The sequence below is a fragment of the Cydia fagiglandana genome, chromosome 24 (genome assembly GCF_963556715.1).
Source record: "Cydia fagiglandana chromosome 24, ilCydFagi1.1, whole genome shotgun sequence".
Taxonomy (NCBI): Eukaryota; Metazoa; Arthropoda; class Insecta; order Lepidoptera; family Tortricidae; genus Cydia; species Cydia fagiglandana.
This window is the reverse complement of record NC_085955.1, coordinates 3127712-3150956: the sequence shown is the minus strand read 5'-3', so window position 1 is coordinate 3150956 and position 23245 is coordinate 3127712. Positions and strand designations below refer to the sequence as shown.

The 23245-nt window shown below is 39.6% G+C and overlaps 3 protein-coding genes across 4 annotated transcripts in view; 1 reads left to right on the top strand and 2 right to left on the bottom strand.

Moving 5' to 3' along the window:
• Positions 1-9780, bottom strand: part of LOC134676272 (zinc finger protein 85-like) — a 28969-nt gene extending 19189 nt beyond the window's left edge. The window contains exon 1 of the mRNA XM_063534642.1: positions 9758-9780. The gene's annotated coding sequence lies outside the window, so the exon portion shown is untranslated. The remainder of the gene's footprint in view (positions 1-9757) is intronic.
• LOC134676279 (uncharacterized) lies at positions 998-7521 on the top strand. 2 transcript variants are annotated; one of them, XM_063534651.1, is made up of 5 exons: positions 998-1330; positions 2582-2689; positions 4248-4351; positions 5047-5346; positions 5742-7521. In XM_063534651.1, the coding sequence occupies exons 1-4, from the start codon at positions 1114-1116 to the stop codon at positions 5335-5337; spliced, it is 720 nt and encodes a 239-aa protein (XP_063390721.1). In that variant the 5' UTR covers positions 998-1113; the 3' UTR covers positions 5338-5346; positions 5742-7521. The 2 variants fall into 2 exon arrangements, with proteins under 2 accessions (XP_063390721.1, XP_063390720.1); XM_063534650.1 differs by having other exon boundaries at positions 5047-7521.
• LOC134676301 (insulin-degrading enzyme) overlaps positions 7526-23245 on the bottom strand; it is a 55319-nt gene continuing 39599 nt past the window's right edge. Inside the window, exons 22-26 of the mRNA XM_063534676.1 lie at positions 17860-17994; positions 16263-16391; positions 15386-15466; positions 13564-13683; positions 7526-12373 (exon numbers count right to left, since the gene is read on the bottom strand). Of these exons, the coding sequence (XP_063390746.1) occupies positions 12266-12373; positions 13564-13683; positions 15386-15466; positions 16263-16391; positions 17860-17994 (573 nt within the window). The 3' untranslated portion in view covers positions 7526-12265. The remainder of the gene's footprint in view (positions 12374-13563; positions 13684-15385; positions 15467-16262; positions 16392-17859; positions 17995-23245) is intronic.

Sequence of the window (23245 nt, the reverse complement as noted above, 5' to 3'; positions counted from 1 at the left end):
ATAGTGTTGACTATGATACATCATGGATATGTCAAAAATAGTAAAATCGATCGATTTAGATTTAACTTTCCATAATGAAATCAACAACATTAATAAGCTGTAATAAAAGATATGATTCGTATTTATGAATTTGTGTGAGCTTCGGTTTTATTTAGATAAATTATTAATAATAATAAACCCTAGCCTAAAGCCAAGCGCGCACCACGATTTTTTGTCGCGCGATAATTTAGTCGCAGAAATGTAACGTATGGGTTTATATGGCGGTGCGCGCATATGCGATAAAAAAATCGCAGCGATTTTAAAATTGTGATTTGTTACATTTTTCCGCGACAGCGCGCGACGCGATTGTCGCAAAGTGAATTGCAGCTTACGAAGCTGTATGGCCCCGCGCGCACTGCGATAATAAAATCGCAGCCGGGACCTCAGTCGGCATTTCGCCGACTGAGGTCTCCAAGCGTCAACATATCGGAACCTGCTTCTCCAATGGAGTTACAAGATGAGGAGGAGGAGGAAGAGAAGGAGATCACCTTTGTGGTATAAATACTCAGTCATACAGCGATTGCATATTGTTTCACGACAAGCGACTGGTACGACATCCATGTCGAGAATGAACAAATCGTCGACTTTTTCATCGCAGTGCGCGCACTGAATTTTCTGCGATAAATTACAGCGCGATTCTAAAATCGTGTCGCAAAAATTAAAATCGTGGTGCGCGCTTGGCGTAAGAGAAGTGATGAATAAAAAAAATATAATTATAAATTTAAACACTGATTGCGTGGGTTCCGTATCAGAAAAACGGAACCCTTAGTGAATTTATTTACATGCACAGCTCTATGATTGTCAATGTCACTGTCATGAGCTATTTTGACATAAAGATTGTTGAATTGTATTGTTCTTTCATATGTACATTTTTAATATATTTATGATTATTTCCACCCATATATTTAAATTCCACAATTTATAATGTTATCTTAGGATAAAATATTCTCAAAAGCAAAAACGTGGTTAATATCGGGGTGATTCTATTGTAGAGACTTGGTTTCAATTTCAATAGAACATCGACGTAGGTCTGCAGCATATTTCACCTTTTATCAGTTTCTGATACAGACGGCTATGTCGCTAGAGGGTATAGAGTGTGTGTGGGTAAAGTCGGAGCCTCGGGAGAGCGCGAGCATGTGCTCAGACCACGAGACGGGACAGACCGGGGACACACGTGCAGTGAAGTCAGAGACTGAGTCAGACAGCGGCATGTACCTCATAAATGACCAAGTGGAAATTGAGGTTGAGGTTGACCCCCAGCAATTCCTTCTTAAGGAGCTAGTGTGTCCAGGTACATTCAATTTAGTTCTTACTGTTCTTTTTTTTGCAGAGCGCTGGCTTCGAGGTAAGAGCGTGTGACTTTCAATCTGGAGGTCGCGGGTTCGAACCCCGGCTCGTACCAATGAGTTTTTCGGAACTTATGTACGAAATATCATTTGACATTTACCAGTTGTTATTCAAAAAATGGACCAAAACTGTAACACTCTGGCACCCTAGAGGGCACAAAAGGAACAGAGGCAGACAGTTCAAAAGATGGTCCGACGAAATCCAAGACATGGCTGGAAGGACAGAAACAAAAATATGGACCAGATTAGCTCTTAATAAGGATGAGTGGAGAAGATTGGGGGAGGCCTTTGCCCAAAGGCACACAGAAGCGGTTACTGTAGAATGTAGAATAAGGAAAACTGTAGATTTAGTATAAAAAAGTACCTTTTCTGAAATAAGGCTATAAATAAATAATTAATTAAGTTTTTATTCAATCAACGAACACATCGTGAAGAAACCGGACTAATCCCGATAAGGTCTAGTTTACCCTCTGGGTTGGAAGGTCAGATGGCAGCCGCTTTCGTAGAAACTAGTGCCCACGCCAATTCTTGGGGTTAGTTGTCAAATGGACCCCAAGCTCCCATGAGCCGTGGCAAGATGCCGGGACAATGCAAGGAAGATAAAGATGATGAGTGATGACTGTGCTTTGCTTTGTGTTCAATGCTTGCTTGTTACTTGAACAAAATAACCTACATAATTAATCCAGTACAGTCACCTGCAATAATATGTTACACAATGAAGTCCGCCAAAATATCTGACATGATCTTATTTGTAGAGCTATAAGAGCGTATCACATATTCTTGTGGCCTTCGAAGAGTAACATATTATTGCAGGTGACTGTACCCTAAGCTGAGCCGTGTCATGTGCTTGTGGTCATTTTCATATAAGGTCATTACGCTAGTTTTCGTCCGCTTGACGAAATTTGAATAGGTACTTATAAACCTTCATTGCTGCACAAAATTGGATTTATTGCAATCCTTAGTATCTAAATAATGTATCTATCTATATAAAAATTATATTTCGCAATAAGCAAATAAAAATTAAATGTATCATTTGATTCATCTGCTAATCCGTCAAGTGGACGGAAACTGACACTGGACGGTAAACTGACGCAATTACCCTATGCCGCACCCCTTCTTTGATGTAATTGAATGTCAAAACCATTCTTTCATTCATTCTTGTATATAAATAAATAAATGTAGTATTTAACTTACAGGGCAGACTCAACATGAAGACCCAAAAGAGCAACCAGACTCAAAATCTTCAAAGATTAAAAGAAAACTAACTAATGGCAAAATGAGTGACGACAAAAAAACATATCCATGTAAGCACTGTACTGCACTCATACTGATAGTGTACAACAGCAAAATTTCATAACCAATTCAATCCTAACGCCATCTGATTCTCTGATGTATAGAAAAGTCTTACAACAGCAAAGAAACACTACACTAGCTTGCCACTAAACTAAACACAATAGGGAATATTACGCAAAACTCTGCGTAGGGGGCGCCACTACTCATCACAATCTGCACTTATTAATTTTTATGTACCTACAGTCAGTAATACTATCCGCTTAAGGATCCCACATCTGGCGTCTTTCGAGCGTCGGCGTCTACAATTCTATGGCCGACGTCGACGCAACGTCGACGCAGCGTCGACGCAACTGCGTAGCGACGTCATTTTCCATAGCGCTGGACCGACGCCGACAGACGCCGACGCTCGAAAGACGCCAGATGTGGGGAGGCCCTAACACCTTTGCGTACAAACTTCCATGCAGGGGCGGGCACTTTTCTCTACAGCTGACTGTACCTAATAAGTACGGAAAAGAACTTGTATTCATATAATTTGAGAGTAAAAGCCAAATCACAAAAGAGATAGGTACAGAAATCAATCAACATACAAAGCGCGCTCGAGCAACGCACACATAGACACCGCTCACGGACACGATATCTCGGACCAGTTGGGACCAGTGCGAGCGCGAGTGCCATCCGCTTGAGACACGCGTCTGTGAACTTTTTTGTACAATAATGGAGAAACAAAACAAAAAGTTATTATAACTGTACAGTGGACGGTTGTTTAAATTCAACATTAACCGGTGAATTGTCGTTTTTTAAGCTACCAGTGGTTTCAGAGAGAATGCGTATGCGAATTTATTACATTGTACATGATAATGCGAATTTATTACAGTTTAAAATATAATAATCGTGCATTTCGCCAATCTCGAAATCATCGCAAGATATTTTCTGTGGCAAATTTGTAATATAACAATGACATTAAAATGAAAATACCTATTTGAGTTATTAATGTTATTATTAATTTATATTTCCATTCTTCCCGTTTCATCCTCAACAATAAATCAAACAACTAGATACGAGATACGATACGATGGATACGAGTGCCACTACCACGATAGTTTTTTGTGCATAAGTCATAGTTCGCAACAATCACAACCCTAGAGCTACCGCCGAGCGTAGGTATGAAAAGTAAAGTACATACATGTGATTGACTTCTGTACTTATCTGTTTTGTGGCCAAATGTAGTTGGGGTTGCTGTAGAAGTGTAGAGCATCTCTCTACTAGGAGTCCATCTAAGATAACTGTGTGTAGTGTGTGCCTTACCCACAGTACCCACACATATACAGTGTTAGAGTATACAAGGCTACACATGTATCATTTAACGCGCATTATACCAATATCATAGCAAGCAGTTGTTTGTCTTAATCCCCACCTCACATGGCGATCCTGCCAGCCAAGATCACCATGTGATGTGGGGCGTAATAAAGACAAACACTTATCTCTAGACGTGGTCTGGTTCTAAACTCTCTAGTTCATTGCTTTCTGTTGACTTTTTTGGTTGTTAATTGTTACTTTTATAACCAACAGTGACTTCTCGGTGTAATATCGACTTGAGTAAAAGGTCGCGAATAATTTCTCTGCATGAGAAAGGCAAAAATATCTCCGAGATCGCTAGAGAGACCGGTGTTACTGTAAGTAGTTTTATATTTCGTCAGGTGACAAGCAAAACTCGCTAATTACTAAAAAAAATATTAAACAAAAATCAACCTTATTAATATGGTTCACTATGGCTATTAACTTGTGGTAGTAATTAGTGAGTTTTGCTTGTCACGCACGTGTTTTTGACCATTCCTCTCTGGACTTATTTTATTATGCCTGCTTGCTTGTATGATGGGATTTTAAGATAGCAAAATATATGTCCACTGCCCACCACCCAAAGGTTGTCTGGAAGAGATCGCTCTTTAGCAATAAAACCGCCTGTTGTCTACTATAGTTCAATTTATATGTCATGTTTCGTTTGATAATGTAAACAATTATAAGAGCTCATTTAGACGATGCGAGAACTCGCATGCGAGTTTCATTACATTGCGGGTTTTGATCGGTCGGTTGAATTGGACGTAACCAACTGTCTGCAATGTAACTAAAATCGCATGCGAGTTCGCGCGCCGTCTAAATCAGCCTTAACGACTTCCATGATGAATTTTACGACATAGTGCATGGCTGCCATTTTGGATTCCAAAATGGTCATATTCGTGATCGCGCCCCATAGAACCTATAAAACGACATCCATGACGACTTTTATGACATTATGCGTGGCCGCCATCTTGGATTCCAAAATGGTCATCATTTTCGAAATATGCCATATTTGTATTTTATTGTATTACAGAGGAAAACTGTATCACTATGGGTACACCGATTTCAAGAGAAGAGGTCATTGCGCGATCAGCAAAGAACCGGCAGGCCAAGTCTCATAGACAGCTCGCAGCGCCAGCTCATGATTAAAGAATTTGAGGAGAATGGATTCAAGTCAACACACCACTACGCCCGGTTGTTTGGTACCAGTGTGGACACAGTGAGACGAGTGCTGCATAGCGAGGGGCTGTATTATCGGCAGGCGGTCAAACCTCTGCGCGACGCATCGTATGAGGATGACCCGCAACCACATGAAGAGAAATGAGGTAATGAGGTACAACCACTGAATAAGTAGACCACCACTACCACCAGCTGAGTAGTACCAGTCTCTAGCTGAGTAGTACCAGTGGGGAGACACTCCTTCGGGCAAACTCGGCTCCGTTCGGTTCAGCATTGCTCCGAGCAACTAGGGTTGACACAAATTGACGACTTGCGTGCACGACCACACATAATGGCTTGAATTTTGACAGCCCTAAATAGCCGAAAGGGATAGTGGCATATATTGGAAAGGGACAGCATGCTTCGACCCTGAATCGCTGTCAAACTTCGGTTTAGTAGGAAGTTTCCTTTCTGTATGGTAGTACTATTATTATTTATTATGTGCCTCTGCGCGACGGACCATCGTATGAGGATGACCCGTAACCACATGAAGAGAAATGATGTAATGAGGTACAACCACAGAATAAGTAGTACCAGTGGGGAGACACTCCTTCGGGCAAACTCGGCTCCGTTCGGTTCAGCATTGCTCCGAGCAACTAGGGTTGACACAAATTGACGACTTGCGTGCACGACCACAGATAATGGCTTGAATTTTGACAACCCTAAATAGGCGAAAGGGATAGTGGCATATATTGGAAAGGGACAGCATGATTCGACCGTGAATCGCTGTCAAATTTCGGTTTAGTAGGAAGTTTCCTTTCTGTATGGTAGTACCAAAGATATATGTAACTCCGTATAAGATAAAAAAAGTTTAAGAAAAAAACGTGCCTCGGAAATCAAGAAAAAGTCATTCTCGAATAGATGGCGCCATGACCTTTGGCCTATTCCGGGCTAGATGGCGTTGACAACACCGTTTGATACTTAATAATTTTAACATATCAGTGAAAGAACATGGGTCAGTATGGAACAATAAAAATTAAAAATCATTTATCCGTATACATATTTTGATTAATCTAAAGATTTTCAATTTTATTTTAAGTTTTAATCGTGTGTCGATAGATGGCAGTAAATTTACTGTGGCTACAAAAGTTACTATGGCAATAGCCCTCTATACTATCTATTCTCTTTGGTAGTACTATTATTATTTATTATGTGCCTCTGCGCGACGGACCATCGTATGAGGATGACCCGCAACCACATGAAGAGAAATTATGTAATGAGGTACAACCACAGAATAAATAATAGTACTAGGTACAGAAGACTCACTTTCTAACAAAACGCGTGTTACGATCAGGACAGATATGGCCGGTAGGTGGCGACAGCGCCACTCGCGGCTTATGGCAAACCCCAAAATTGGGGTCGAACGGATGTACTTTTAGCTACCTGTAGCAAAGCGACGAAATCGCGGAGTGAGACACGCCTGGTACAACCAATGAATAAGTAATGGTACTCCCAGGGGTGCGAAACTCCTGCCTTTGGGCGAACCTTTAAGCGGTATCCAGACGGGACTGATCAAATCGGGTGATTTGATCAGAAATGAAATTGGCGTCAATCTCCGATTTTAGATTTATGGTGATATTAGAGCCCTCTAAATTGAAAAAATGCCCCAGAACGAAAATACTGGCCTCACAAATTGGTATACATGCGTCCGCACCTCATTTTATCGATAATAACGGTCATTATCGGCGGTTGAGTTCGGCGAGCGAAATTGGCGTTTGCGTCCGCACGTCCTGATTCGATCGGGCATAATCAGATTGGCGAAAAATTGACTAGTCTGGATACGCCTTTAGTCCCCACCAGTAATGCACGTGGGGCGGGACAAATGAGAATACACAGACTGACTAAAAATGTTTTTAGGGTTCCGTACCCAAAGGGTAAAACGGGACCCTATTACTAAGACTTCGCTGTCCGTCCGTCCGTCCGTCTGTCTGTCACCAGGCTGTATCTCACGAACCGTGATAGCTAGACAGTTGAAATTTTCACAGATGATGTATTTCTGTTGCCGCTATAACAACAAGTACTAAAAACAGAATAAAATAAAGATTTTTAAGTGGGGCTCCCATACAGCAAACGTGATTTTTGACCAAAGTTAAGCAACGTCGGGCGTGGTCAGTACTTGGATGGGTGACCGTTTTCTTTTTGCATTTTTTCCGTTTTTTTTTTGCTTTATGGTACGGAACCCTTCGCGCGCGAGTCCGACTCGCACTTGCCCGGTTTTTAACATTTTCGATTGTAATATCGGCAAGGTTGTATTGTAAGAAGGTAACATGATTTTAGTATAAATAAAACAATGCTGATTTAACATTTTTTTTATTTTATCCTTAAAAGTAAGCTTGAATAAAAATGATGAAACAATATGACAAGGAATAACAATAAAAAAAATGCCTTTCATTTATGGTTCAACAAGTTTTCGGGAAAACTGACGTCTTTTCTGTGGACTAGCGTTAGTATTTGGGTAAATTTTACTGAAGCTTTAGCCACACAACTGTTAAATATCAAAAGGAACATGCCTGTAAGGCTCCGCCAAGAAAGTTTGGCTTTAAAGGTTATTGTACTTTATGTCTACAGAAAAGACGGATAACCTTAACGCAGATTAATAAGTTTTTGGCCGTAATGCATCTAGTAAACTTGAGCCAGGTGACTTATCTTTCGTAGTCAACTGATCTTTAACCTTTTGAGCGCCACAAACGGTAAGTGACGTCAACGCAAAATCGTAACGACGTCAAAGACGGCGTTTGACGTCGGTCGTTTTTTGATGATAATCTACTGAAAAATACCCCACTTTTAGGTTGGCATTGTTTATTCACAATTCTAAATTTTACCCCCGTGGCTTCAGTGACGAGGCAAATGAATGCGCCGTTTGGCGTTCAAAAGGTTAAGATATCGACTATCGATAAAAATTACAAATTAATTAATTCATATTATGTATGACAATTTTACACAGATCTACCTGGTACCTACCACAGTAAGCTCAATAAGGCGTGTGTTATATATGTTATATATACTCTGTATCTTTAGGTATTTAAAAGTAAACAAAATCTACCCTCAAATGCCTCCTTAAGCCAGTTGAGGGTAGATGTAAACATTACACGATCAAACAATGTAGGTTAACCCTTTGACCGCCGTTGTCCGGTATAGAAGACAACGATAGAACGATACGCTGGCGCCGTCGTCTTGTATACAAGACACAAATTCAACCACTGAGTTAATGGGAAAATAATAACAATTGCAATTTCATTTACACTCGTGTTCATATTTAAGGTCTTTGTTTTTTCATTTATTTGCTTTTTAAGCCGCTATATAAATCCCTTCTTTTATAATAAGGCATTTAAAAAAATTGCTCCAATTTTCAACATTTTTCATGTTCCTCGTCGCCGTTGTCTTGTATACAAGACAGCTAGGGATGGGAATGTTAACTCGATATGGGAATTTTTAAAGTAAATATAAAGTCAGAAATATGTTTTTATCTAAATATTTGAACACTTGTTAATCGCCAATTTTTTTCAACGAGTAGTAGGTATAACTACTTACGAGTACTAGAATACGTAGAACGAGAGTCAGATAGGCATAACTATATTTAAAGTTCAGGCAGCTTCTTTAGTTCTATAAACTAGAGTCAGACAAGTAAATTTGCCCTTGTAGATTGTGGACTATTTAATTGCAGAAGAGATAAATAAAAAAAATAATTGATGTTCTTTTATAGCTTAGTGGGAAGGGATACACCGCAGCGACCGCTTCGCACAAGAGTGGTACAGGGACATACCTGTTTATCAGACTTTAGTTTTTTGTTATAACATTGAAGTTAATGTGTAATTTTTTTATAACAAATCGTTGAACGTTTTTTTGATGAGTTTACCTATATTAATGTAAACCAAACTGAAATTTAATTATAGAGTCTAATTCCGGAATAATATCTTCACTCATTAAAAATTCAACCCACGTGTAATTTTCACTAAAACAGTTCCGGTATATTGACTTTATCGACACATGATGCGCAGCTTTAACGTTACGCCAATAAAGTTTACGTACCGACAAGCGCTTACGCCGTTGACCTAGAGACTATTATTACTTGATCCGCGCGGAAACAGTCCTTGTCGATCTGCACTGCGGGCAGTCCATGCGCGCCGTTGTCTTGTATAAAAGACTTCTCGTACAGCCTAGTGCGGCGATATCACGTCTTGAATCGACATTGTTTAGTGGTTGTTTTTTATGTTAAATCCCTATATTTTAAACATTTTCGGGTGTAAAACATATGTTTAATTTTGGCAATTTGGAATTAAATTAAAACAGGATAAGAACAAAGCTAAATTAAAAAGATTTTTACCATAAATTGTAAATATCGATATCACTATTTGCAATCCCTAAACTTTTTATTAGTTGTTTACTTAAAATTTGCTCTGGCGTGTGAGTGAGCGTCTTTGCGGACTAGGTCCGGCGGCCAAAAGGTTAAAGTCAGGTCGTTCAGTGACTGATCCAGGCGGTTTGATATTTGATCGGTTAACCAATAAATGTTAAAACTACCCGACAATGTACAAATTGTTTGTTTACTAAACTTTTATTTAAATACCTAAAGGTACAGACTATATACAAGAATATATAAATACTATATACATATAATATATAAATACTATATACATATAATATATAAGTACTTATATACATATAAAAAAATCATAACTCAGGATGAAACATTTGTGCAAATAAATGCCCTTACCAGGATTCCAACCCGGGACCCGGGCGGTCTATATTAATTCGCATAACGTAATACTTCTAATTAAAATTGGATGAGAATATATCTATTATAGGGCTGTTTATATATATTATATTGCTTTGACAATAATCCTCTATTTCAAATTCTCTTTGGCGTTATGCTTTTTATTATTATGCCTGTTCAATGTTATGAACAATTATGTTATGCGAATTCATATTATCCTCGTAAGGCCCACCATACTAAGGGCCACTTGCACCATCCCACTAACCCGGGGTTAACCCGTTAAACCGTTAACCCAGTATCAAATTGTACTGGTAACCATAGTAACTCTTGGTGTAACTAGTTAACCACGGGTTAGTGGGATGGTGCAAGTTGCCCTAAGCATCCCTATTTTTAATTTGAACCTTGTTGTATAGTAGATTAGGGTGACTTTCGTTTGTTTTAGAAAACAATGAAACAAAACAAATGCTGCCTTATGTAGTTTTCGAAAGATTCGAATTAGATTGAAAAAGAGCGTACATTGTAATGCACATTGGGCCTTACGAGGTTAAGACAATTCATGTTAAGCGTATTAACACTTTGACCACCGAGAACCCGCCTGGTAACCGCCGTAATGTTTGCTCAGATGCCGGACAACCCGCCCAGCGGGTTGTTTTGTATGCAGATATAGACGACCGGTTTCTGGGGTAGTGCGCCGTTTTTTGCCCGGTTGCGAAAGTGTTAAGGGGCACTCCAACATGGGCCTTCGTAGCCCTGGGACCTCGTAGGGTCACTACCAACAAGTCAAGGAGACCGTGGAATACGTAAAGATAAAAACGACATTTTATAATACCGGGTGTGGCCTGTAACAAGAGCAAATAATTGAAACATAATTGTACTCCTCAAACGTTGACACTTATGTTCAACAACTTTTACAAATTATGAAGTATTTAGACTCCCTATTTTTCATACAAAATAAATATTATATTCAATGGACGCCATCGCCACGCCATATCATTGTGATTGACGTTGCTTGTCAAGCCTTAAACACAACAAAATTCGCAATACACTGCGTCTTTGAATAACCTTTAAAGTGTATTAAAAATAAAATAAAATTAAACTACAAGTTATTTTCAAAAGTCGCTGAACAAATGTTGATCAGTACGAGTACAGCCTACAGTTACATTTTTTGCTCATATGACAGGCCACACCCGGTATATTTGTGCAATTTCATTAGTTAACCTAGTTTATAAACACATGTAAGTTTTAAATTCATTTGAAATAAAGTAATAAATATTAGGGGACATCTTACACAGATCAACCTAGCCTCAACCTAAGCTTGTACTATGGGTACTAGGCGACGAAATACATATGTACTTATACAGAAAAATACATACTTATCATAGGAAACACCCATGACTCGGGAACAAATAAATGTCCTTACCGGGATTCGAACCCAGGACCATCGGCTTCACAGGGTCACTACCCACTAGGCCAGTCATCAACCCGGTTTTATACCCAGTAACTTAGGTCCATGGACTATAGGGGGCAGCATAGGAGCCGTCAGATTTTCGGCGGGAGGCGTAAATGTGTCGTTTATGCTTCCGATGTAGCCCACAAGATGGCAGAACCTACTATGCACAAGGAAACGTACGAGAACGGTAGATGGCAGCACTTGCTTTATCAATGTACATGTTTATGTTTCCGATTCAGGCCGCAAGATGGCAGACCCTCCAACGCGCACGGTCCCTATAGTTAATTCGTAATGTACTCTTATCACTTTCCCAATATACGCCATAAGAAGGTCGCCATCAGGTATTTAGGAGCGGCCAAGGTGCTCATAAATATATGAACACGTCTCCATTGTGAAGGCGCTAGAGTGCGTGTTCAGATATATTTGAGCACCTCTGCCGCTCAGATATATTTGATGGCGGCTGTACCCGCTGGTTTGTCTCCACCTCCCCTCAGGATCCGACCTCCGCCCACGTGCCATCAGAAAGTTAACACTGGTCTATGTTGGAGGTTACAGCTTGCATTGGGCCCCTGGTCTATTGGAGGTTATCTTATAAATAAATATTATAGGGCATTCTTACTCAGATTGACCAAGTCCCACAGTAAGCTCAAGCACACTCGTGTTGTGGGTACTCAGACGATATATATAATATATAAGTACTTAAATACATAGAAAACAACCATGACTCAGGAACAAATATCTGTGTCATCACACAAATAAATGCCCTTACTGGATTCGAACCCAGGACCATTGGCTTCACAGGCAGGGTCGCTACCCACCAGGCCAGACCGGTCGTCAAAAGTTATATAAGTTAGGATAAGATGTTGGAGGTTACAGCTTGCATTGGGCCCCTTTTCGCGGAATGTTGGTGAAGGGCACGGGGTGCGCGTAGAGGCGTCTTCTCGACTTAAACTCGACGAGATCCAAGATGACGGTGGGCTGAAACAAGGTATTATTTGCCATTAGTATTGAAATTCAATATGCATTTCTAAACATAAAATATATACAGGGTGTCCCAGAATTCGACGTCAAGCCGTAAACGGATGATAGACCAAGTCATAACAGTTATCATAAAAATACAAAAAAAATCCAACTCATGTTCTTTAAAAATTATGGTCACTTTAAAAATTCACTAAAAAATCCACACCCTGTAATTATTCAAGATTACACAATAATAAAAAAATTAGAATAAATTATGGAATTTGTAGTAACAAGAGTTAAAGAACCATTACAGGGTGTGGATTTTTTAGTGAATTTTTAAAGTGACCATAATTTTTAAAAGAACATGAGTTGGATTTTTTTTTGTATTTTTATGATAACTGTTATGACTTGGTCTATCATCCGTTTACAGCTTGACGTCGAATTCTGGGACACCCTGTAGATATTAGGGGAAATCTTACACAAATCAACCTAGCCCCAAACCAACAAAGCTTGTACCTACTATGGGTGCTATAGTTCGTTTTTTAGGAACAGAAAAAAGGTAAGCTATCTTGAGATGTCTTTTAATTGAAAAACGCTTTTAAAAAGTCAGTAACTATAACACTTTAAACTCTCGCGTTTTGTACACATATTCAATTACACAAACGGGTCTACCGCGATATAATTTAAAACAATGAAATTATATCGCGGTAGACCCGTTTGTGTAATTGAATAAATCAGTAACTATTACTTATGAAAGCAGAAGAATATAAATGATCGTATTAGGTTCATAATTGTTACATATTTGCTGTGACTTATTGTTAAAACGAGTTTTTCAATAAAAAAACACATCAAGATTGTTTACCTAATTTCTAATGCTAAAAAAACGAACTATAAAGTGAGTATCGACAAACATACCTGGTCTTGTATTTTCTCCTCCTCTCTTCTGGCCGTCGACACGACACCACAACTTGTCGGTCCACCGACGAATTCTATTTCTATCCTTCTAAGGCCCAAGGTCCTACCTATAGTACCTCTTCAGTTCGATGAAATTAAAATCCTATTCAATTAGAACATAGTCGCTTTTGCTTTGTTTCGTTAAATTTTCCAACAAGCCAAAATCAACTCTATTTTTGGATTTTTTCATTTGTATGGCTGGGCCTTAGGAGGCTATAGGTACCTAACATACATACAGAGTGAGAGAGACATACCTTGGCGTCAGTTTTCTCCTCGTCGCTCTTCTCGCCGCTGGCGCCGGCGCCGCCCTCTGCCGTCGACACGATGTACACCGACAACTTTTGTCGGTCCTCCGACAAATCGCTTATGTGTTTCTATAACAAACCACATTTCTATAATCATCGTCGTTAGCGTCCTCAAATTTGAAGCCTAAGGGCCCCCCCACATCTAGCGTCTTTCGAGCGTCGGCGTCTGTCGGCGTCTGGTCAGCGCTATGGAAAATGACGTCGCTGCGCAGTTGCGTCGACGCTGCGTCGACGTTGCGTCGAGCAGCGGCCATAGAATTGTAGACGCCGACGCTCGAAAGACGCCAGATGTGGCCCTAATCATAGATAAAAACCGGCCAAGTGCGAGTCGGACTCGCGCACGAAGGGTTCCGTGCCATTGCGCAAAAAAATCACGTTTGTTACATGGGAGCCCCACTTTAATATTTATTTAATTTTGTTTTCAGTATTTGTTGTTATAGCGGCAACAGAAATACATCATCTGTGAAAATTTCAACTGTCTATCACAGTTCACGAGATGGTTATATCTCATGAACTGTGGTGACAGACAGACGGACAGATGAATCGTAGTTATAGGATCCCGTTTTTACCCTTCGATTACGGAACCCTAATAATGAATACAGGGTGCTTCCTGTAACAGGAGCAATAAATTAAACTAAAAGCTGTACTCCTCAAACTGACCAACATTTGTTCAGCAACTTTAAAAAATTATGAATCCTTTAGACTTCCTCTTTTTCATACAAAATAAATATTGCCTTCAATGTACGCTGACATCAGTGTGTTTGACGTTACTTGTCACGCTTTTAACGTAACAAAATTTGCAATACATTGCGTCTTAAAATAAACTTTAAAGTGTAATAAAAATCAAAACATGAGTTATTTTCAAAAGTTGCTGTACAAATGTTGGTCAGTTTGAGGAGTACAGCCTACAGTTTAATTTATTGCTCCTGTTACAGAAAACACACTGTATAAACTGAAACTAACATAACAACGACACTTAATTGATTTAAACTATACCCGGCACATCTGTGTTTTATCTGTGGAATGAGGACCGTGAATGACAGCCATCTTGTTTGTTTACTTATTTATTCTGAATCGTTGCTGTTTCAAGAGAATTTTCTACTGTCTTTTAAATACCAATATATTAAATAAGATTGTGCATGAACTTAAGCAAAGTCAAGGTGCCTACAATGTACAATCATGCTCGTTGATCGTAGATATTTGTAAAATTTGAGGTTATGATAATAAATAAATAAATAAATATTATAGGACATTTTTACACAAATTGACTAAGCCCCACAGTAAGCTCAAGAAGGCTTGTGTTGTGGGTACTCAGACGATATATATAATATATAAATACTTAAATACATAGAAAACAACCATGACTCAGGAACAAATATCTGTATCATCATACAAATAAATGCCCTTACCAGGATTCGAACCCGGGACCATCGGCTTCATAGGCAGGGTCACTACCCACTAGGCCAGACCGGTCGTCGATATGATAATTAGATGTTTTAGTTCGATGTGCATTGCTGCTTTTCTTAGCGCAATACTGCTCTTTGAGTGTTGTCCCACTTCACTTTGCTGTACATTGCTACTGACATACAGTCAGCAGCAGTAGTTGCTCAAAATTACCTTGACACGCTCTTATTTTATTAACAATAACGTCGCGCCAAGATCATTTTGATCACATCGCCCGCTTAGCTACTTCTGCTGCTGACTGCACTTTGCTTGACAGACTGTAAAACTGTATTGCGAAGTCGGTTATTTTTGTCTTAAGTTGTTTTACCTTATAGAACTGTATGAGCTCCTCCTTAGTAACTGTGTTGAGAACATCCACCTCCACTCGCGGCCGGTCAAAGTTGTATACCTACAACATTTAACACACGTATACTTGGTCAAACAAATCTTGTCAGTAGAAAAAAGCGGCAAATTTAAAAAATGTAGGCGCGAAGGATTATCGTCTCATAGAAAATTTGAATTTCGCGTCTTTTTCTACTGACAAGATTTGCTTGACCAAGTATATATAAGTTTTAAGCATGCGATATTATAAGGGGGGTTGTTACAATTTGGTGTTGTAATTGTGCATATCCTGGATATTCACGATAAATACGATAAACTACGTTCCGATATTATTGTTTCTATTAATAAAGACGAACTTACAAAAATAGATAAACATTATGTGGCAGATTTAAACAGAAATAAATGATAGAGAAACAATTCAATACTATCATCAACTTTTTTTTTAAATATAAGCCAAAGAGTCGACGAATTATATCGTCAGGTGGCAACCAAAATTCACTAATTACTACCACAAGTTAATAGCTATAATGGACCATATTAACACCTAACGTTGAATTTAGTTTAATTATCTTTTAGTACACCCGTCCCGCTTTTACCTGTGCACTGATCTCGCTCCATATCTGCGAGGCCTTGGTAGACATCCGCTTGGGCCGCTCGAGCCGCTCCGCCGAGCGGTGCTTCACGCACTGATCCGACCCGCTCTGACACGCTACATCCGTCTCGCTCTTACCTGTGCGCTGATCTCGCTCCATATCTGCGAGGCCTTGGTAGACATCCGCTTGGGCCGCTCGAAACGAGCGCCGAACGGTGCTTCACGTACTATTCCGCCCCGTTCTGACGCGCTACACCCGTCCCGCTCTCACCTGTGCGCTGATCTCACTCCATATCTGCGAGGCCTTGGTAGACATCCGCTTGGGCCGCTCGAGCCGCTGCGCCGCTAGCGCCGAGCGGTGCTTCACGAATTCTTCCTCTGACATGGCTTCTAAGTAATTCTGGGAAAAGGGCCTTAGATGTAATACGTGTACACTGTGTTTTTATTGAATCCCGTTAACTTCGGGGTATGGTTAAGTACGTTTAAGAGAACTAATTGGCATAGTTAATTTAAAAAAAATGTTTTTGCTTTTTTTTTTAAATAAGATTAAAATGTTATTAAATGTAGCATATAGCGTTGTTGTAACACGGGTATTACATTTAACTCAACCAATTGAAATCTGTCACATATCAATGTCATTTCGAACATCGATCCGAGATTGTACTTAAGTTTAGGAGCAAATGTATGAACTCATTCTAAACACTAATCAATATGTAAACCGTAAGGCAAGTGTACACGGTTGTAGAGACCTTATAGGAAAAAAATTAAATTTTGAATATCTCCGAAATGGAGTTAATTAGAATATCGGTGCTTTTGAAAAAGTTACTCAATTTAAGCTCAGGAATGCACCCTTGAAATTAACGGAAATCAAAAAAAAAAACACGGTGTAGAATCAATATTGACTGACAAGTTAAGTTTTAAGGCCTAGGCCACTTTAAATTAGATATTGGAAAATCGATTCGAAGATTTTTAGATGGATTGCTGTTTACTAGAAAGTTTTTCTTAGAAGGTCATTACCTTGTGTTCTTTAGACGGTAAAGAGAATTTGAAATAGAGAATTGCTTTCATGGTAAATTATGTAGCTACAGTACATTTACTGCCATCTTTCGACAGAAGATTAAAACTGTTAGAACGCCATTTGACTTTGATCCTTATTCTTTGACTGATATGTGTTAACTTGTTAAATATTGAAATTAACGCCATCTACTCGAGAGTAGGCTGAAGGTTATGGCGGCATCGCTCGAAAAGATTGCACCATACCTTTGGCCTATAGTCGAGTAGATGGCGTTAATATTATTATTTAACAAGTTAACATATCAGTGACAGAATAATGTTCAAAGTCAAATGGCGTTCTAACAGTTTTAATCGTCTGTCGAAAGATGGCAGTAAATGTACTGTAGCTACATAATTTACCACGACAGTAACTCTCTATTTCAAATATCTCTTTGCTAGAAGGTTTCACTTAGAAGGTATGATTACCTTGTGTTCTTTAAACGGTATAATAGGGATGTTTCCTGTACTTTTATTTCAATCCGTGCACGAAATAAAGCAACAGATCATTATTAGAAAAACATACATAGCAGCTATTTTTAAACACAATTTGTATTTAATAAATCGGATTGAAATATAAAATGTAGGTGAGTTTACCATGTTAAATATATATAAGCGTTTTTCGACTTAAAATAAGTGAGTGACCCGTTCTTAATATATTTAATATGTAATTAAAATTGAGTTTACCATGACGTCACTATATTTGTTTTTATATAAATTCCATATTAGCAAATCGTTTTGACAGTTCTAAAAAAAAAGCTGATTTGACTAATAGGAATGTAGCCTATTACCTAGTGTTCTTTTCACGGTATGATTACCTTGTGTTCCTTAAGGAAGGATTCTATCCTCTGCTCCAAATATGCGGGGTGGCGGTCGCTCTGGACTATAACCCTGAGACCCTGGACCCCGTTGGAGCGCCGCACGCCGCTGAACACAATGTAGCCGAGTTGCTCCTGTGAGGAAAACAATAGGGTATTACAAGGGGGCAAAGTTGTTGTTTAACCGCTCGTGCTAATAGGTATTGATACCCGAGCAAGCGAGAGATTCCAAAATTGAACTTTGATGAATCTGCGACCGGAATGGTTATATGGGTTGTTACCTCTATTTATCTATTATCTTTGTTTATGTTACTGTACATTTAGGGTGGGTCATTTTTACTTTTTTTTATTTCATATGGGGCACAGTTAAAAAAAGGTGCCATTTGGTGATTAATTATTGCACATATTTTTATTTTATTTTTAGCTTTAATTTTCCTGCCTCCGGATTTTAGTCAAAGTTTTTGCTAAATGTATGGACATTATGAAAAAAAAATGTTTCTTTTTGAGTACTTTTTTGGTATATTTATTGGCTCTGAACCTTTACCATGCTATTTCGAGCTAAAAATGGTATAACTTTTTAGCTAAAGTTTGAATAAAGAGACGATACATAAATATACTCAGCAGACCATACAAAATATAACAATATTTATATGAAAACTTTGAAATCGATCCGGAGGCAGAAAATGAATTCTGATTACAGAATAATTTGAAATACTGTTTATTGGCATTATTACGCAAGTTTTTGTAACTGTGCCCGAAGGATAACTAATACTTTTTTTTTCTCCATATACGAGTGACCCACCCTACAGTGTACATTTATTATAAACTACAAGTTTGTGAGGTGTGTAATCATAGTTATTTGTTTTATAAGGGGGCAAAGTTGTTGTTATCCGCTCGTGCGGTAATATTGATACCCGAGCAACCGAAAGATTCCAAAATTGAACCACGAGCGTAGCGAGTGAAACATAAAATTTTTCACCACACCAACCCGAAACAAATATTAAATGTAAAATATCAAACCAAATCAAATTCAAATGAATGTTATTAAATATTTGTCATCCAAAATCATCATTTAACCCTTTGACCGCCGTTGGCATGTATACAAGACAACGATAGAACGATACACTGGCGCCGCTGTCTTGTATACAAGACACAAATTCAACCGCTCGGTAAATGTGAAAAAACATCAATTGTAGCATTTTTTACACTCGTGTTAATGTTTTAGGTCTTTGATTTTTAAAATAATTGCATTCAAAGCAGATAAATAAATCCATTCTTTTATAATAAGGCAATCAAAAAAATTGCTCCAGTTTTCAACGTTTTTCATGTTCCTCGTCGCCGTTGTCTTGTATACAAGACAGCTAGGGATGGGAATGTTAACTCGATATGAGAATATTAGAGATGCAACGGATAGTTGTTTGGCCGGATACCGGACCATCGGCCGAATATCCGGTATCCGGTCGCCGAATATTAGGACAGCGGAGCTGCACCTACATTTCGGTTTTTCAGGTGCGCATTTTGCAGTTTTAACCTGTTTCTAAGTGAACGTTCGCGCGGACACATTTCTAGGTTCGAAATGAGTGCGCGTGCAAGTCAGTGGAATCTCTAAATTGTTTTAAAATAATAAACAAGTACGATTATGACCATGACTGTTTCTTAAATCCAATTTTTTTACTCCGAAATCAAGCAATGGTACTGTCCGGTATCCGGCCGGATAATAGGGCACTATCCGGTATCCGGCCGGATATTAAAATACTGGCCTGATAGGCCGGATACCGGATAGTAACCGAATATCCGGCGCATCTCTAGAGAATATTCAAAATAAACATCAAGTGGCCAATCTGGTTTTATTTAAGCATTTGAACACCTGTTAAATGCCAATTGGTGATAACTAGTAACTAGAATACGTTAAACGAGAGAGAGACAGGCATAACTATAGCTGGAGTTCAGGGAACTTGTTCAGCTGTCCATAGTAGAGTCAGATAAGTAAATCTGTCCTTGTGGTCTATTTGCAGAACAAATGATTCATTTTGAGATGATAGTGTAGTGGGGAGTGATACCCTGCAGTGACCGCTTCGCACAAGAATGGTACCTACAGGCAGACGCTCGGACTAGTCAGTGTCGCCTAACTATGAGAATGTTATGTATTTGAAATTGACGAAAAATTATTATGGTAGGGGTGTAATACGGGAACTGACAAGCTCTTCTAAGGAACATGTCGAATGTGAAACATGCATTCCCGAACATTTCTGATCCCCACCCTTTTCCAATATTATTGTTCTTCACTCATTGACAATTCAACCCACGTGTCATTTTCCCCAATGCAGTTCCGGTACATTTATATTATCGACACACGATGCGCGGCTCTAACCTAACGCTTATAAAGTTTACGTACCGACAAGCGCTTACGCTGTTGACCTAGAGACTATTATTACTTAATCCGCGCGGAAACGGTCCTTGTCGGTCTGCACTGTGGGCAGTCCATGCGCGCCGTTGTCATGTATACAAGACTTCTCGTAGAGCCTAGTGCGGTGATATTACGTCATAAATCGATATTGTTTAGTGGTTGTTTTTAATGATAAAGACCTTTATTTTTAACATTGTCGTGTGTAAAAAATATGTTAATTTTTGGCATTCTCGAAATAAATTAAAGTTGGTTAAGAACAAAGCCAAATTGAGAAGATTTTTACCATAAATTGTAAATATCGATATCACAATTTGCAATCCCTAAACTTTTTATTAGTTGTTTACTTAAAATTTACTCTGGCGTGTGAGTGAGCGTCTTTGCGGACTAGGTCCGGCGGCCAAAAGGTTAAAAGTCAATTCTACCAGCAAACATAAGGAAAAAATTCAAAATTTGCATTTGATCACATGTGAATAAAATGCAACTTTGCTATCAGTTTTTGAAGTGCAAAGTAAGCCTTTCCGAGCTGGTGTGATAAAAATAAATAAACATTTGGTCGAGTCGCTCGCACGCCGTAGTAGAGAGGGTATCGTCTTGGGTCGTCCCATTCGTTTTTCGTCAAGTTCTTAAATTAGCCCTATTCTGCTTTCGTCACTCATTCGTCACAATCGTCGGTGGCTTTCAATGTAGAATGAGTGGCGAAAGCAGAATAGGACTAATTTAAGAACTTGACGAAAAACGAATGGGACGACCCAAGACGATACCGTAGAGAGAGGCGCAAGATGATTTGTGTCCTGCGTTCTCTTTCCCCCGTGTATGTTACCTTAGTCCGCAGTACATTGAAGCAGGGCTCCGACAGGGTCTGTGCGAGCAACTCCAGCACAACATTAGGGCGAGTCGGTCGCACGCCGCACGCATACTAGAGAGAGGCGCAAGATGATTTGTGTACTGCGTTCTCTTTCCCCCGTATATATGTTACCTTAGTCCGCAGTACATTAAACCAGGGCTCCGACAGGGTCTGTGCGAGCAACTCTAGCACAACGTTTGGTCGAGTCGCTCGCACCCCTTAGTAAAGAGAGGCGCAAGATGATTTGTGTCCTGCGTTCTCTTTCCCCCGTGTATATTACCTTAGTCCGTAGTACATTGAAGCGTGGCTCCGACAGGGTCTGTGCGAGCAACTCTAGCACAACATTTGGTCGAGTCGCTCGCACGCCGTAGTAGAGAGAGGCGCAAGATGACTTGTGTCCTGCGTTCTCTTTTCCCCGTGTATATTACCTTAGTCCGCAGTACATTGAAGCAGGGCTCTGACAGGGTCTGTGCGAGCAACTCCAGTACAACATTAGGTCGAGTCGCTCGCACGCCGCACGCCGTAGTAGAGAGAGGCGCATGATGATTTGTGTACCGCGTTCTCTTTCCCCCGTGTATATTACCTTAGTCCGCAGTACATTAAAGCAGGGCTCCGACAGGGTCTGTGCGAGCAACTCTAGCACAACATTTGGTCGAGTCGCTCGCACGCCGTAGTAGAGAGAGGCGCATGATGATTTGTGTACCGCGTTCTCTTTCCCCCGTGTATATTACCTTAGTCCGCAGTACATTAAAGCAGGGCTCCGACAGGGTCTGTGCGAGCAACTCTAGCACAACGTTTGGTTGAGTCGCTCGCACGCCGTAGTAGAGAGAGGCGCAAGATGATTCGTGTCCTGCGTTCTCTTTCCCCCGTGTATATTACCTTAGTCCGTAGTACATTGAAGCAGGGCTCCGACAGGGTCTGTGCGAGCAACTCCAGTACAACATTTGGTCGAGTCGCTCGCACGCCGTAGTAGAGAGAGGCGCAACATGATTTGTGTACTGCGTTCTCTTTCCCCCGTGTATATTACCTTAGTCCGTAGTACATTGAAGCAGGGCTCCGACAGGGTCTGTGCGAGCAACTCCAGCACAACATTAGGTCGAGTCGCTCGCACGCCGTAGTAGAGAGAGGCGCAACATGATTTGTGTACTGCGTTCTCTTTCCCCCGTGTATATTACCTTAGTCCGTAGTACATTACTTAATTTTGGTAGTAGTAGTACATTACTTAACATTAATGGCTCCAGAACAATTTACTGACGCTTAATGCAGACAAAACAAATTTTTTATGTTTTCACAAAACAGCTGCTTCCACTCCTCAATCTTTAAGTGTCTTAAAAGTTCACTCATGCACTGGTAATCGGATGTCATGTGACTGTAAATCTATAGCAAGAGCCTCGTCTATAAAATATTTAGGTGTTATCCTGGACGAGAAACTCACCTTTACAGAGCACATACGAACCACAGCGAATCGTGTCAGGAAATTGATATATACCTTTAAAAATCTTCGGGATGTCATGGATAAGCCACTGCTCAAATCGACGTACATTGCTCTAGCTCAATCTGTCATTACGTATTGCATCTCAGTATGGGGTAGTGCAGCAAGTACTTATCTAATACTTTTAGAGAGAGCCCAACGATCGTTACTAAAGGTTATTTTTTCAAAACCGAGAAGATTCTCAACCCAATGTTTGTATTCAGAAAGTGAGGTTCTCACTGTTCGCCAACTGTTCATATTGCGTAGTTCCATTATAGCACATAAACATATACTTAGTATGCCAAATTATGAACAATTACTGAAAAAGCGCAACTTTGTCTTTCCCCTACCTACACTTAAGTCACACTTTGCTAAAAGATTTGGTTTATACAATCATTTAGCTGTTTACAAGGTTGTTAACAAAAATTGCGACATTAAAACCTGTTCGGTTAAAGAGGCTCAATATAAAATCAAAATATGGTTAAACACTTTGAATTATAGTGAAACAGAAAAAATACTAACATATTAATAGACTCACACACACTCTGACATACACACACATACACACACACACACACAAACACACACTTTAAACACACACACACACACACACACAGACACACACCTGACTCATAAGTACCTCCTCCTTCCTTGCCTAGTTCTT

Excerpts from the sequence above, each read along its gene's own strand:
- LOC134676279 (XM_063534651.1), top strand. The coding sequence starts at position 1,114 with ATGTCGCTAGAGGGTATAGAGTGTGTGTGGGTAAAGTCGGAGCCTCGG. Across the intron at positions 1,331-2,581 it reads TAAGGAGCTAGTGTGTCCAG|GGCAGACTCAACATGAAGAC; the intron begins GTACATTCAATT and ends TTTAACTTACAG. Across the intron at positions 4,352-5,046 it reads CTAGAGAGACCGGTGTTACT|AGGAAAACTGTATCACTATG; the intron begins GTAAGTAGTTTT and ends ATTGTATTACAG.